General features: G+C 35.1%; 2 protein-coding genes across 2 annotated transcripts in view; one reads left to right on the forward strand and one right to left on the reverse strand.

The window, feature by feature from the left end:
- NF1 (neurofibromin 1) overlaps positions 1-17692 on the forward strand; it is a 244417-nt gene that overhangs the window by 162972 nt on the left and 63753 nt on the right. The gene's annotated exons all lie outside the window — the stretch shown is intronic.
- On the reverse strand, positions 9156-11889 carry OMG (oligodendrocyte myelin glycoprotein). The gene is made up of 2 exons (XM_004684875.1): positions 11679-11889; positions 9156-10840 (listed from the first exon to the last, which is right to left on the reverse strand). The coding sequence occupies exons 1-2, from the start codon at positions 11679-11681 to the stop codon at positions 9512-9514; spliced, it is 1332 nt and encodes a 443-aa protein (XP_004684932.1). The 5' UTR covers positions 11682-11889; the 3' UTR covers positions 9156-9511.

Here is a 17692-nt window from a genome sequence, read left to right on the forward strand (position 1 = left end):
AGATGTTTTTAGTAATGATAGTCTCATTGGAGTAAGTGTAATGACTCAATATGACTACTTTGAAAAGAAATTACAGAAATAGATATCCTGTGTGTCCTGTGTGGTGTTTATTTATTTTTTTTTTAAAGATTTATTTATTTTTACATACAGAACTGGGGTACAGGCCAGAGGCTCAGGGGCGGTGAGAGGCTTCACCAGAGACAGAGTGGAGAGCAGAACAGGCAGATCGACGAAGTACACTGCTGAGGGGAGCAGTGGGCGGGTCAGGAGAGGTCTGCCGCTCCATGTGGTCACCTCCAGGGCAGGCAGGACTAGAACTCGAACTCATGCGGAAGTGGCTTTAGCTTCTCAGTGCAGTGCTTTAACCCACTGTGCTACCAGGGAGGGCCGTGATGTTTATTTTTAAAGTTAAAATTAGTGTGTAGTCAACCTGCAGTTAAGACATAAAGTTATTTTACTATTTTCAGGTGACTCTTTGATCCTTTATTAGTTTTGATACATTTTCATAGCCTTTAGTTTTGACTGTATCTCTCCAAGTTCAAATTTAAATATCCTACTTTTTAAAAAAAGTTAGTAAAGTAAGACACATAACACTTCATCCAAGTATGTAGTATGAAAGCAAGAAGGAGTTTACATAATTGTAGAAAACCATATCATAAGGAAATATCTTAGAGCCTGTACATAGATGAAATTACTTTTCAACACTTTTTTGCCCCCTTTAATTATTTATCATCAATATGTGGAAATACAGCTGAGTGTTTGATGCTTAAGTAATAGAATTGATAAGTGGACGTGGCTATATGCCAGTTACTCTTATAGTACATAATAGCTCAGATGTAATCGTGGTCTGAGGCTTTAGTTGGCAAACAAGGACCTTCCAGTGGTTATTGTGATGAATGGCATCCTTGTTTTCCCATACTGAGCTTTTGTGTTTTTTTTTCTTTCTTTCTTGATGAAAAGTCGTTAAATCTTGGTTTATTTTCTATAAATAAGAGCGTTCATTTTGTCTGTTCGAACTGTGACTATGGGCAACAAAATTACTCACGCAATAAAACTTACCTTTCTTGGTATTGAGTATTTTATACTCAATATTTATTTGATCCTTGTCATTGAGATATCCATGTGAAATGTTAAAAATCTATTTTTTTTGTTTCATCTTATTTCTCATGGGATAAATAAATCATAAACTTTGTAAGCTAGTTCCCTTAAGTGTAACTTTACATGAGGAATTTTTTATCATTGTGGATTCATTTATTTTTTCATATGTGGGTCATTTCTATTTCTGATCTTGTTAATTACCCAAGAATATTTTATACAAGGGATAACAGTAATTTTTAAAATATGTATGTAGCCCCTACAAAGTTCCTTAACATTCGTGATTTAATCTTAAAATATCCATGTGGAATACATATTCTTCACTACATTTTTTTTTTAAAGATTTATTTATTTGTGCATACAGAACTGGGGTACAGGCCAGAGGCTCAGGGGCGGTGAGAGGCTTCACTAGAGACAGAGTGGGGAACAGAACAGGCAGATCGATGAAGTACACTGCTGAGGGGAGCAGCGGGTGGGTCAGGAGAGGTCTGCCACACCATGTGGTCACCTCCGGGGCAGGCGGGAATTGAACTCATGTGGAAGCGGCTTTAGATTCTCAGTGCTGTGCTTCAACCCGCTGCGCCACCAGGGAGGGCATCTTCACTACATTTTTACCAGAAGATATAAGTAATCCCTTTCCCAAGATAACAACATAGGTAAGATAAGATAAACTTTGCCTCTTGTTCATCATTCTAGTAAATCATAATGTACTTTAAATACACTTAAAGTTGTTTTCATTAAACAAAATATTTTTATTATGTGATTGTATCTTTACGTGTAATTTCTGAACTTTGATCTCTTCAATAACTTCTAACAAATTGAGTATCAGGCCATTGTTCATAGAAAAAGTAAATCGTTGCATTCAGCATACGTCTCAATTTGTTTTTAAACATGTTTAATAAAGTTGGGCTTGTTGAGCCACCATGGTATTTCTAGAGTTGAGCTTCTTTAAAATCTCACTTTTCACCACAGTTTTCCAAGTGTGAAGTAAATTAATCTGCTTAACACATTATTAACATGTGCAGGTGGCATTTGTTTATTTTCCTGACTGACTTCCCTTCAGCAATCTACTTTTTCTAAATTGTTCACAGGTACCAGAATTGACTTTTCTCTGGCATTGTTCCAAGTGTCATTTCCCACTGCCCAGAACTAACTTCTTAAATGACAAGTAGCAGCCTAGCCCAAAATCCCCCTTTCATTCTTAGTATTTTCTTTTACCTCTCTTTTCTCTGGACTATGAAAAAACTTAGACTTTAAAATAAGACTTGCAAATTTGACTTGGTTTGTATTAAGTAGGCCATTGTTAGTCCTCCAGCCACATCTTTGACCTGTGTTAATTTATTATTCATAAATTCAGACCAAGACAGCTAAAACCAAACAAAAAAATTCCTAAAATATCATCTAAACTGAAATGAAACAAATAACTAAAGATTTACCAAGGGAAGAAGAGCACAGGACTACCAAAGAGAACATGTAGTATTTCTGGAAGCCTGTTTGCAAAAGATAGAATAGTGAGTTAAGGGGGACAAACAGACCTTTTGTTTGATGCAAACAGTATGAGAGAACTGGAAAATTTTAAGATGATACTGTAAAGGAAAACAAGAACATTTCCATAGAATGAGCCTTGTTCTGAGACTTAGGAAATTTGAAATTTTGTCTTTGTTTTGATTTGATTTTAAGGAGAGAAAAAAACTTTTTTGGTTACATTTGTTAGGGAACAATCCTGATAGCAATTGACCACAATGAAGCTAAAGTAGACTAGTACTATCTAGTATGCTTCTAGAACTCTTAATTCTGCTTCTCTATGTCTAATCTTTACTTCATGATAAAAATTTTCTGGACCACCCTGACCTGGTCACAGTTTATCTTGTATATTTTCTTTTTCTTGTTTTCTGCTCAACCTTGTACAGTTGTTTCAATAGTTCTTTTCTTAGATCTCTTGTATTTTTCAAGGACAAGTAGTTAATAAAACACACTTGATATATATTACAATCATTTTGCTGATTGCTTTTTTCATTTTCCCTAGTTCTATAACATCTCTGTACATACTATCATTTTTGCTTATATTTCTAATATATTGTATTTTCTGTATTTCAAGTTTAAAATAAGCTCTTCATAAATATTTTTATTAATTATGTTCATTCTGGTTAATGAATTTTCATTTACTTAATCTTATAATGGTAGATATTTGGCATTGTTTTCATTTGTCATGCTGTTAGAAGAAATGCTGTGATTTACCTAAAATTTAATAGGTTAAAGATTAAAATATGCTAGTTTTTTAAATATGTATATCCAGAAGGGCAGGGAAGTAAAGGTTGCTTGCAGAGACACAAGTGAGCAAAAAAGAGCTCACCCTGAAAGGGACAAATTTGTTTCAAAGAGACACCTGCATAGTCACAGGTGGGCAGGAAATCTATCAGTATTTAGGTTTTTGATATTGCCGATTGATGTCCAGAGTGTTCAATCATTATGTGAATGTGGCTATTTCATTATATTTCTTCAGCATTGATTATTAATTTTTTTTAAAAATTGCTTGCTGATTTAAAAATGAGAAACTAGATAATTTTTTGCATTTTTCAATTATTATTTGATTGGTCACAGTCCCATCCTGTAAATGTCATTTGTTTGCTTTGCCCACTTATCATTGGGAATCTTTTTTTTTTTTAAAGATTCATTTATTTATTCATACAGAACTGGGGTATAGGCCAGAGATGCAGAGGGTGAGAGAACCCACCAGAGACATAGTGTGGAGCAGAACAGGCAGATCGATGAAGTACACTGCTGAGGGGAGCAGCGGGCAGGTCAGGAGAGGTCTGCCTTGCCATGTGGATCACCTCCGGGGCAGGCGGGGATTGAACTCATGCAGAAGTGGCTTAAGCTTCTTAGTGCTGTGCTTTAACCAGCTGCGCCACCAGGGAGGGCCATCATTGGGAATCTTAAGTATTTTTCAAACCCTTGATTTATAATTTCCTTGATAAGGTATTTATAATATCCTTGATAAGGTATTCTCTGAATATATTTTTTTAAGATTTATTTATTCATACAGAACTGGGGTACAGGCCAGAGGTCCAGGGGTGGTGAGAGGATTCACCAGAGACAGAACAGGGAGCAGGACTGGCAGATCAATGAAGTACACTGCTGAGGGGAGCAGCGGGCAGGCAAGGAGAGGTCTGCCACGCCATGTGGGTCACCTCTGGGGAGGGGATAGAACTCATGCTGAAGTGGCTTTAGCTTCTTAGTGCTGTGCTTTAACCCGCTGTGCCACCAGGGAGGGCCCTCTGTGAATATTTTTATCAGGTTTGTTGTTTCAACTTAAAGAAATTTGGGGGATTTGATTACTTTGATATTTTTACTCGAGTTAAGAATACAAGTTTTTCACCTAAAGATTTCTAAATTCTTCTGCTGCTTTTTATACATCTTTTGAAAATGTTACTATTCTTAACTCAATGAAGTGAGTGTTAAAATTGGCTTTCCAGTTTCCCAACATTGTTTATTAAATCTTTGCCTTCCTTTTATTTGTGTTTTCTTCTTAATTCTAAAGTTAATAATAATGTTAATAATGTTTGAGAACTTAAAATGTGATAGGCACTGTTGTATACTTGTATGAGACATAGTATTTTATCTCATTTTCCTACACAATTGCCCAGTGAGGAAATGGAGGCACAGAGAGTTCTTGTATGTACAATATTCCAATTATGCTGCTATTTCTTGTGTTACCATCTTTTTAAAAGATTTATTCATTCATTCATTCATAGAAGAACTGGAGTGTGGGCCAGAGGTGCAGGGTATAAGAGGAGTCGCCAGAGAAAATGGGGAGTAGAACAAACAGCTTGACTGAAATATGTTGCTGAGGGGAGTGGTGGGTAAGACAGAAGAGGTCAGCTGTGCCATATGTGGGTCACATCCCTAGCTGGGGATTGAGCTCAGGTTGTATGGGTGATAGAGCTGAGACTTAATCCCTAGGCCATCATGGAGACCCATTCCTGAAGGAAGATTGGGTTACCTTTTTATGCCCTTATCATTGGGTCTTAATATAACTTTTATGTTTCCCTTTCAAGAAAGGCTAAGCTACCTGTACTTTTTCTATTCTTACCTGTTTATTTTTCCAGATGAATTTAGGTGTTTTCTGCCATGTCCAAAAAAGGATCATTGAATGTTTGGATGTTTGTCAGAGCTAGGTTTAATTTTATTGGAAATAATCACATGTGTGGAATATTCAATCAAGATGTGTCTCTTGTACTTAATCTTGGCAGCCATTATGTTCCAGATGTGAAATACTTACTGAATGAAGGCATATATGAATAAAGAGAATTTTATTTATCATCCTTTATTTATCCTTAAGTTTTGGTTGATAGCTCTCATTGTGTGTTAGCTTTTCCCCATTTGCTTTTACACATTTCATGTAATTGTAATTATTTTAACTTCCTTTTTTTTTTTTTTTGACATTCTTGTTTATTTTTTTCACAATATAGGATTTCCCCCTCAGGTGTGGTCAAGATAGTTTTCCCACCACCAAAACACCCACAGTCCTCTACCATAGACTGTTGTGCTCTGTTTCCCCATTTTATTCTTTTCTGCTCTCTCCTGACTATCCTCATTGTTCCAGATTTGTTGTCTGCTTTTTCAAGGGCTGGCTTTAGTTTATCTTTGTCTAATCCTTTCTTTGGTTTCTCTAGATTCCAGTAAAAATGAAATCATCTCATATTTCCTTCTGGTTCACTTGGAATAATCCTTTCCATATCCATCCATGTTGCCACAAATGGCATGATTTTATCTTTTTTGATTGCCAAATAGTATTCCATTGTGTATCTATAACACATCTTCTTGATCCACTTATCTATATTGGGACAGTTAGGTTGTTTCCATATCTTGGCTATTATAAATATTGCTGCTATAAACATAGTACAGGTTTCCTTTCAAATTAGTGTTTTTGTGCTCTTTGGATAGATACCTAATGGTGGAATTGCTGGGTCATACGGAGAATTCATTTTTAGTCTTTTAAGGAATCTCCACACTTTTTTCCATAGGGACTGGACATTCTCACCAACAGTGTAATAGATGAACACTATTTCTTGACTATATATTATATGTTATTGCTGTCAGAATAGTACTTTTTCCTTTTACTCTCTAATTATTTTTTGCTAGCATATGAGGAAACCATTACGGTTTTCATATTTATTTTTTGTTACTTAAGGCTATTCCTCTAAAGTTGTTTCTGAGAAATTCTTTAGTTACCTCACCTGTTAATGTCATCTCATTTTTTTTTGTCTTATAATATTCATCTTTCTTACTTTTCTATAATCTGTTCATGATTTTTGTTTGGGAATTTACCAAGTAATATTAAAAAGAGTGATGATAGCAAGCATCCTTGCTTTGATTCTGATTTTTAATAGATATAACTTTCTGCCATTAATCCTGTTGTTGACTGGTAGTTGATAATACAAGGTATAAGTCTAAGTCTTAAAATGTATTTCTTAAGAAATAATCACATAAAATTTTTAAAATTGACTTGTGTGTGACATTTTGGTGTTAATTAAAGAAATACCCTGATTTTGCTTCAGGGTATTGTTGTGAGATAAATAAAACATATGGTAGCTAAATAAAACATATTTGTGGTCATTTAAATTAGTTATAGATGATATCTTTTCCTTCTGTTGTGATTTAATGAAGGTTTCTCTTAACTTTCTTCAGGGTCCCTATTCCATTTTTATCTGAACCTGAATTTTAGAGTGTGGGGAGCAGGAACTGAAGTAATAGACTCTTTCATTCTCTTGCTATTCACATGTAAAACTTGGGTATTCCCATATGGGAGAATTTCTCAAAGTATTAGGCTTACACATACATGTAATAATAAATTCCTAACAGCAGTAACATTATTTTTTATCAGAGTGTGGTATCTAAGAATTAATAAGACTTCATGTAAATTATGCTATTGCGTGGTCTCCCTGGTGGCACAGGGGTTAAAATCTCAGTGCTATTTAAGTTATCACCAGCTATCGCAGCCAGTAGTAACTTGTCCAGTGATGTCAGTTGAGAACTGTCAAAAATTAGGCCCAAACCAAGTTTATACCTAGAATCTTTGACATCAGAACATATACTCTTCATTGCTACTTTTCCTTTATTACATTTTCTTTAGGTTTGTACCTCTTATTTGGATCCTCTTGACTGGTGAGAAATAAAGGTTAAGTGTGAAGTAAAGTAAGCCTTAGCGATGGATAGATGAATAAATAGCTTATAAATCTTGATAGCTGAGAGTAATGTGTTTTGAAATGTTTGTGGAACCCAGTAATATAGTAATTTTTATCTTAGCAGCAAATAATGAGCCCGCCTCCATTAATGATGATAAAAGCACAATTTCCTTAGAAGGAAGTATATTTTAATTACTTTAAGGCTATAGATAGTACATTTCTTTAAGGGTTTAGGGTCTATGTCATTAGCATGTGTTGTAGATTTACAGTTTTCCCTCTGCATTTTGCAGACATGTCAGTAAACCATAGATGCTGCTAATGATACAGCCCATAATTTCACTTTCTTGTCACTTTCCCCCAGAAGATTTCTAAGACATTGTCAAATTTTTGGCACCCTCAGAATGCCCCACTTTCTGTAGTACTAAGTATGCATCTTTTTAAAAACAAGGTGCAAGTGTGTGCTAGATAAGCAAATATCTAAGCAATCAGCCTCTATTATGGAGGGTAAAAATACTAGCTCAGGGTGAAAATACTAGCTCAGTGATTGGAAGGTGTGAAAGAAATAGATTGCCTATTTCCAAAGATAATACATTTTAAAATCATTTAGGGGACTTTTGCAAATAACCCTGTTTTCTTCATGGTGGTGGTCTCTGACATAATAAGCATTTGGTTTTGCCAGTACAGAAAAATGTTCAAAAGCCACTGTACTAGAAAGCATAGAAAAGGAATTGCTTTAGTGAAGTTCATCAGTAAGTTTCCCATAAACCTGGTCCTTAAAAGCAAAGGGAGTGGGGAAAAGGCACATACCAGCTTGTTACTTTTCTCTTTCTGAATAGAAATATTCCCAAACATGGAAAGGAGTCTTATCTTAATTTTAAAATTTCTTGGGAAGGAGAATAAAAATCTTTTTCTTTATTCTTTTCCCAACTCTAGAAATGCCTGAAATAGATTTCTTCTTTTATGTCTCACAAATTAAATACCTCATTTATGGCTCACCAATTTCAGTTAGGCTGTCTTGCATTTTAATCTAACCTTGCTTCAGGATTGCTTTTTCTGACTCTTCACTATGACTATTTGTCACTAATTCAAAAGATGGTGTACATTTATATTTGTAGGAAATTACCAGTTTTCTTCTACATGAAGTCCAGTGCATTTTGGTTTAGAGTGTTGAGATTGCCCCACACCCAGCCCTAGTCTAGTCTGTTAGATAGTTTATCGCCTGGTTGTATCATCAAATTCTCCCATCCTCTTTTTCACATCTTCTTATCCTTTCCCTTTCTCTCCCTCAGTAATATTAGGCCCTTGTGATTTTATACTGATCTAATTTTTAGTTTAGATAAGTCAGATTCTAACTTTTGACTTACAAAAGATAAATTCCCCTCTCCTAAATATAAGGCTTTTATTTTTGTAAATATTTAAAATTTTCAATTACTAGTGTGTGAAATATGTACTCAAACTATTTCTTTGCTTGTTTTTAAACTAAACTTTTTATTGTTTTAATACTTTCCTTAAATGCAAAAAAAAACAAAGCCATTAAACTTTCCTTATTAAAATGCAAAGCCTAGTGTCTTCTAGCTTTTTGAAGAGCTTTTGTCCGTTATATAATCTGTAAAGTAGCCAAGAGTTCCTCAGAAGCAGGACATCATTTAGATTTAAAACAATTATGGCTTGTGTATAAAATAATGATGTGGTATAACCATTCATGGGGTGGCAACCACAATTTTACTGTATTGGAAAAATTCTTGGATGCCTCCAATGTTTCATTCACCTTAAAGACTTTACCAAGATACCTTGGAACATAAAGGTATTAAGTAATTAAATTATACTTAGTAGATGAAGTTGTTATGACTAGAAAGCCAAGTGACACAGTTATGAGGGTAGACCTTTTATTTTTTTCCCAGATGTTTGACAGTGTAAACATACATAAAATACATATTAAAGTTTAGATGCTTTATATTTTGAGCAGTAAATTGAAGCTTTAAAAAGAAAACATTTCATTAAAAAAAACTCATTAGTTTTACTTAAGACAATAAAATAGCAGCAAGTACCAAGACATTGTGCACTTCTTTTATTTAAGACAAGTTATTTCATTTACATCGGTGTCAGAAATGTAAGACTGGCTTTCTTGAATACTTAATATGGTTTGAATCACTGGTTAGATAGGGGCATATTTTCCCAGCTATACATCAGGGAGGAGTTCTTTCATTAGTTTCAGAAAATGCAGACTCTCAGACAGCCAGCATGACCACAGCATTGAGCATTAAGAGTAATGAAGCATTTACTTTCCAAGCACTTGCCATAGAAGGTAAGTGAGTCTTTGCATTTGTGGTTGTTTCTTCCCTCCGTAAGTTGAGGGTTGTGCTTTGTTGAGGCATTTCAGAGAAATTATTTGGCATGCCACTGGTAATACTTAGGGTCATGGGTGTTGGGGATGATTTTGTTGAGCTAGTGAAGCTTGTGTTTGTAACCATTCCATCTTGGAGATGAATAGTTAGAGTTGCAGCTGCTGCTTCATGTGAACTGATCGATTCTGTGGCTGCATCTTCTAGATAGGGCACAAAAGCCTTATCAGTGCTAGTCAAGGTGGTATCTTTGCTTACAGTGGCACCAAACGTTGTTTCCTTTGCTCGATACTGTTTGGGTATTTTAGTCACTTTGGATTGGGTTACCATACTCAGAGAGTTAATGGTATCCACTGTCTGCATCCCACTTACAGTGAACAAGCTTGAGGTAAATCCAGAAGGTGTAGGGTATATGTTATGTTCCTTCAAAGATGATATTTGGCTAGTACAGGGAGTCCCTATCACATGGACTTTTGTTTCCATCATCCATTTCAACAAGTAAGTAATGTTTTGTTTGTGTTCACATAACCACCTGTTATTGTAAAGGGTTATCTCTTGTAATTGATAAAGTTGATCAAAAGCTTGATCTGGAATGTATGTAAACTTATTGTTATGCAGGTAAAGATGTGTGAGATTTGTCAGGTTTAGTAATGTTCCTGGGAGGATTTGTGTCAAGGAATTGTTGGACAGGTCCACGATATGTAGTTTAGAGGGCATGTTGGTTGGAACTGTCCATAGTTTGTTACTACTGAGGTTAAGGACCTCAAGACTTCTTAGTGTATTTTTAATGAGGACAACCTTTTCCAGCATATTCTTAGAAACATCCAGATATTTAAGGTTCCACTGATAAGCAGTATCAGATTTGTCAAGCAGTTTAATGTTGTTGTTAGCAGCAGACATGTTCCAGAGGGACCGAGGCAACTGAGCAGGCAGGCTTTCTAGCCTGTTGTTTGAAATGTCCAGGGTCCTCAGATTGGTATATTGGGTTAACTGGTTATGCAGATCAGTAAAGTGGTTATAAGACAGGTTTAAATGGATAATATTCTCTTGCAGTCCAGATGGTAACGCAGTCAAGTTTCTGCCTGAACAGTCCACATGCCTGTTCCTCTCTGTGCATATACATTGGAGAGGACAAATGCATAAAATACCAGGTGTGAAAAACAGAAGGATGAACAGGCTGGGAGACATTTTCAATATCTGACATTCCATCAAAGCCTGGAAACAAACAGATACACCCTTCTTTTAATATGCAAATACAATTTAGGCATCTGCATGGGTCAGTTAGCATTAGACAAAATTTTCAATAAACCTCGTTGTTGTTGAGTCCTTTTATAATAGTTCCAGTGATTAAGCTAACAAAGCTCTCCTTCATTTATAGTCCAAATGCTTAATCCTTCAATTGGGGCTGTGTGGTAAAGAGAGACTTTCTTCCCCCTCTCCACTCTTGACTGCATTTCCCCCTTTATTTCTCCCTTCTTTTACCATATTCTTTTTTTATCTATCTTACCGAAGCCTTATTATTATACAATGGCATTTCTGCAAATGACGAGTCAAAGTCCTAGCTATTACTATTTTGGATAACATCCCTTCTTACTCAGATGGGGAAAAAATGGCTGTCGTGTTTCTGTTTTGATTTTTTCCCCCCTGATCTCTGCAGTAATGTAATAGTCAAATTACGTTTGCAGGATGAGATTTTATTTAGATATCAAAGCAATCTTTGGGAATTTCATCTTTGTTTTTTTAAAATAAATATATCTTTGTAAAATATTTTAAGGCAGTGGGAAAATCCAGACCACCACCATACCTTTAAACCTCACATTTTATATTTTGTTTTCTGTATGTTCCACTGTCGATTCTAAAGAAAACCAATGTGTATATTTACAAGGTGAATGAATATTAAGAAAAATATCCCTTAACTGACACTGCAGCAAATTTCTGATGCATGCACTTGCTACTGAATAAATATTCAGCCCTAATGCTGACTTTTTCTTTAAATACAAAAAATACAAAAATTCCAAAGGCAGTCTTTTAACTGATTGAAATAACAGCTTACCATAGCGTTGTCTTCAGTATCAGCATCTCATTTTCTCAGGAAACTTGGCTTAAATGTCCCCTTGTTCTGGAGAGTAGGAGCTGCTTCTGGCTGTGGGCTGTGCTTGCCTGCTCAGCTGCATTGTGTTGCTGTGAGCCGAAGCTCTGCAACCACCTGATCAGTACCACATAGGAGGACTGCAGAGCTGTCATTGGTGCTGACTCAAATTTATTATAAGAGGTGCACACGCAACAAAATGGACCTAACATTTTTAAAAAATGTATAGCCATTGAACATACCTATATTTGTTTAGATTTCCTGTGTGATGAAATACTTCATGCACACTAAACCTGGCCCTTACTTATTTTTATGTATTTGCCTGAATTTAGGTTCCACATTCTAACATTTGCCTCACTAAGAATTTGTGGTTCTTCATTTTACATGCTGAAACTGAATTTGACCGACCTTATGGGTGATTCTAAGATAATAGTTTGACTATTTTTAACTCCTGCTTTTTTGTTCTTTCAAAAATGTACAATTGACATGTTAGTGTTTAAAAAATAATATAATATACTCTGTTTAGTTTTTATTATTCATCCTAACATGGTGAATATATTTTTCAAATATATCAACCACGTTAATCTTCCTGTTTTAGAAAGTAGACAGGTCCTTAAGTGTCATTGTCTTCATCTTGATGAAACAGGTTCATTTTATCCAAGCTACATACAAGTGAGGGTACATTTTTATTAATTTTTTAATGATTTATTTATTTATGCATATATGAGCTGGGATGTAGGCCAGAGGTATGGAGGTTGGGAGGATTCACCAGATACAGAGTAGGGAGCAGAACAGGCAGACCTACTGAAATACAGTGCTGAGGGGAGCAGGGTGAGACAGGAAAGGTCTACTGTTCTGTCTGGGTTAACTCCCTGGGTAGGAATCAAACTCATGCTGCAGTGGCTACAGATAGCTTCATAGTGCTGAGACAAATCATTGTGCCAGCAAGGAGGCCCCTGAGGGTACATTTTTAAATGAACATCTTAGGCTTTTAATTATAAGTCCTTGTGGTAAAGTAAACATGCTTTATTTTTAGTCTTTACTTAAGGATTATTTTTACCTCAGGAAGCTTGTATCTTCTCTGTATGAATAACCATTCATTTGATGTTGAGTTTTTACAACAATTTCACCAACAATAATAATTTTATAAGATCAGATTTTTGGTCGTTTCTGCTCTACTCTTTAAAAGCGATCTATATCTAGTGGAATATTATTTGACCATCAAAAAGAATGTCTTACCATTTTGACAACATTGATGGGCCTTGAAGGCATTATGCTAAGTGAAATAGATCAAAGACAAATAATTATATAGTCCATTTATACTATATGGGATTTTAAAACAGAACACAAAGAATAATCCAGCTCATAGGTTCAGGCTCACATGGAACAGATTGGTGGTTGTCAGAGGTAGGAGTCAGGTGATTAGCAAAATGGATGCTATCAAAAGCTGCAAACTTCCAGTTATTAAAAAAAATGTCATAGAGATGTAGCATACATCAGTAGAATTTCTCATCACAAGAAAAAAATTTTTTGATTGTGTATGGAATATGATAGTAACATAGGATATATGACATGTGGTGATGATGATGTAACTGTGGTAACCATTTTGTAGTATATATAAGCACTGACTGTTGTGTACCTAAAATATAATCTTATATGTCAGTTATGCCTCAATAAAAATAAGAGAACCATAAGTTTTTAGCATATTTGTAAGAAAATCATAGTGTGCCTACTCATTAAATCCTGTGTCTTCCTGTAAGTTACATTTGCTGTTATTTTACACTAAATAGAATTTATTGTATTATAATTTGAGATTCATTGGGTTTTTTGGGAGAGAGAAAAGAAACTAAGAGTCTCCTTTTGTATAAAATTATTATTCTTTGAAGTATCTACAGTTTTAAAGTCTGAAGTATTAAAAATGTATTATTAATTAGATAATTTATTCCCACTTTACTTTTATCTTAGATCCTTAATAAGATTCTTTCTATGGATTTCAAACCAGCCATCAGTCATAGTACTTAGCAAGTAATATGTTAAAAACACAACATTCAGCAGTACTGTTTTTTGGAAATGGGAGCATGATTGTGATACTTAAATTTACTTAAAGTGATATGACTGAGAGTCTGTTTACCAAACACTTATGTCTTTCATTTTAATTTTAGGAAGTCTTATTACATCTGTGTATAAGAATTATCTATTTCTATTACACTTAGCAATACTTCTGTTTGAAAGACTGTCCTTTCATTAGCTAGTGGATCCAAATTAATTTTGGTTTAAACTGTATTGAGGTTATAGTTTCAGCTCATATAATATAAAATTCCAACATAGTAGTAATGACAGTTTCTCAGAACTAGGGCATAGGCCAGAGGTGCAGGAGTGGTGAGAGGATTCACCAGAGAAAGTGGGGAGCAGAGCAGGCCAACTGACAAAGTACACTACTGAGGGGAGCCTCAGGTGGGTCAGGAGAGGTCTGCCACGCCATGTGGGTCAGCTCCAGGGTGGGGATTGAACTCATACTGAAGTGGCTTTAGCTTCTTAGTGCTATGCTTTAACCCACTGCACCATTTCAGTTTTTTTGGTGAAATTCTCATTAAGGAAAAAGAGGGTGATTTAATATATTCAAAATTGTAACAATCTGTCCATATGCTTTTAGAAACTCATGAAATAAAGTTAATAGTATATTATTATTGTTACTCAAAAAAAGGATATTTGTAGGCTTAAGTGTTCCTTAGAAATCACCTTAAATATTATTCAGACACAATACATTTTAGACAAATGCCAAGGTAGGAGTTAGAGCTATAATATTTTAAACAATAAATCCTAACATTAAAAAAAAATTTATGCACACAGAGCTGGGGTACAGGCCAGAGGTATGGGGGGGTGAGAGAATTTGCCAGAGGCAGAGGGGGGAGCAGAACAGGCAGCTCTATTGAAATACACTGCTGAGGGTAGCAGCACGCAGGTCAGGAGAGGCCTGCTGTGCCATGTAGGTCAGCTCCCTGGCTGGAGATCAAACTCATACTGAAGGGCTATGGCTATTCACAGTGCTGCACTCTAATACATTGTGCTGCCGGGCAGGGCTCAACAAGCCTATCTTAATCAACAGTTTGAAGACCTACTTAGTTGATCTTTATTTCTTAAACTGGTAACATTTATTGTGCTTATTTGAAAGTAAAAATTATGTTCTCTATTTTGATTAGTGAAGTACTCTGTAAAATTTATGTTCTCTATTTTGATCAGTGTAGTACTCTATAAAATTTATGTTCTCTATTTTGATTAGTGTAGTACTGTTCAGGCTGAATTGACTGCTGAATGCAGCTAAGAATACCTAAGTAATAAAGTAGTTTAAAAGCATGGAAGAACTGACAGGACAGAAATAATCAGACCAAAAATCCAAGTGGATCAGTTCCATCTCCCCTCTTCTTTTGCCCCATGCCACTGACTTTTTACCAAAATCTGTCATTCCCTCTCTAGAATGTCCATTATCTGGATTTATCTGTTTGCTTCCTTGTAATGATTTAATTTATTCCTCATAATTCCCATAAATGGTTCCTAACAGCATTAACAAAGTTGCTTATTTGTATCATTCTTATAGTGGCTTCAAAATAATACCAATATAACTACAGACAATTGGATTACAGACTACTGAATAAAAATTAAGGTTTCTTTGCAGCTCTATTTGTTTTTAGGATATACTTTACTAAGGATGTATCATCAATTCTGGAGTGTAACTTGAAATCATTTTTTCTCTAATGTTTTACATAAACTTTACATGAAGTTAGGTTCATATGTTTTAGTTAACAGTTTTTAGAAATTGCTGAAATCAAAAAATATATATAACAAGGCAAATTGAGAAAAAGCTCTGCCCCCTCTACACTATCCATATCTACCTCCTATTGGTGACTATTTTAATTTGCTTTTGGTTGTATCTCAACAATACTGCTTTTTGCAAACATGTAAAAATAACATATATGTGTTCTTCTCCCCATTCGTATATAAAAAATTGCAAACTTTATATACTGCTAAATACTCTTTTTTAAAAGAATGATTTTTTTGGGGGGGGCATACAAGAACTGGGATACAGGTCAAACAGAACAGACAGATTGACTGCAATACACTGCTGAGGGGAAGCAGTGGACAAGACCGGAGAGGTCTGCTGTGCCATGTGGGTCAGCTTCATGACTGGGGATCGAGCACATTCTGCAAGTGGTTGCTGATAGCTCTGACTTTAACTCCTGTACCACCAGGGAGGCCCTATTCATTTTTCTTAATAATAAATCCTGACAGCCAGTCCCTATTATATATACAGATCTTTCTTGATGCATAGTGCTATGTTTGGGAGTATACTTGACTTAGTCACCTATTCCCTATTGATCTGGGTTGTTTTCCAGAGACTTATACGAAAGTCTTGCACCTTTCATATTTTCTCCATTGAATCTTTGAAAAAGATTTCTAGAGATAGAAATAAATGTATTTTTAGTTTTGTTTTTTTTTAAGATTTATTTATGCATATTTAAGATTTATTTATGCATACAGAACTGGGTAACAGGCCAGAGGTGCAGGGGCCGTGAGAGGAGTCACCAGAGACAGAGTGGGGAGCAGAACAGGCAGATTAACAAAGCGCACTGCTGAGGAGAGCAGCGGGCAAGACAGGAGCCATGTGGGTCACCTCCCTGGCAGGATCGTAAACTCGCATTGAAGTGGCTGCTGCTAGCTTTGCAGTACTGGGAGTTACCTGTTGCACCACCAGGGAGGGCCCTGCATTTGTAATTTTTCTTTTACCTATTTCCTTTTCTACCATTGTGCAGTCCTACCAGCAGTGTGTTAAGATGTACCATTCTGTAGAGACTTTATTGTCAAATTTTTGGATTTATATCCACTTGATAGGTTTTTAAATGCATCTCTCTTTATGAGAAAGATTGTTTTTACATGTGTTTTTGAGAGCCAATTACAGTTATGAGGCTGTTTTTTTGCATGTTTGACCATATTTTCTATTGTGTTATGGAAATCCCCTCTTTCTATATTTAAAATTTTAAAGACATTGGCCATTAATCTTGACTAATTTAAATTGCAAGGTTTTTTTTTGTTTTTTGTTTTTAGTTTGTCATTGTCTTCTGATATTACTTTGGTAGAGTATTTTAAGGTTTTTGTTTCTTTTCTTACATTTAAAAGTTTTATATAATTGGATTTTCCTTTTATTGCTTTTGGATTTTGAGTCTCAGGTAGTATTTTTTTCTCACTTCCGTGTGATAAAGGAATTCATTCATATTTTCTTCTATTGTATAATTTCATGTTTCATGTTTAGATCTGTGGTCTACTTGGTGAAGTATAGACTTAATTTCATCTTTTCCCAGTCTATCCATTTCTCACAATGCCGTTTTCTGCTTACTTGCATTTTGAGTCTATTTCTGGACTTTTCCATTTTGTTCCATTCATCTGCTTGTTTTGATCATATACCAGTATCACAATGCTTTAATTATAAGCTCCCAATTATTTTTTACTTTACTTTGTTATCAAAACTAGATAATAATAATTAGTGATTACTCTTATCTAATTCATTATGTTCCCCACCATTGCCAAATGAAACACTGATATTTGTATGCTGTAGTGCATGAGAAGGTGTTTTTAGGTCCTGTATTAATTTAAAAGAGTGTTGAATGAGTAGTCAAGTATCAAATTCATATTTTTGAAGCCCATCTAAGCGAATCACTCTCTACATATCTGTATTCTTAGCAATTAAAAAAAGTTGTGCAGATGATCTTCGGGGTGGTTTCTGCTTCTGTTTAATTCTAACCTGGTGTAAGAGCACCACTGGAATATAGTATATAGTTCATTCTACCTTTTATTCCCCTTTGTCCTTTTCCAAAGTAAACTTTCTTTTATCCTTTTCTTGCCTCTTGTTTTTTTTTTTTTTTTTTTTTTTTTTTTTTTTTTATATGTGGTGTTGTGTTTCTAACTGCTGATTAGATTGCTACTGT

The sequence above is a fragment of the Condylura cristata genome, unplaced genomic scaffold (genome assembly GCF_000260355.1).
Source record: "Condylura cristata isolate star-nosed mole 26May11 unplaced genomic scaffold, ConCri1.0 scaffold00017, whole genome shotgun sequence".
Classification (NCBI taxonomy): Eukaryota; Metazoa; Chordata; class Mammalia; order Eulipotyphla; family Talpidae; genus Condylura; species Condylura cristata.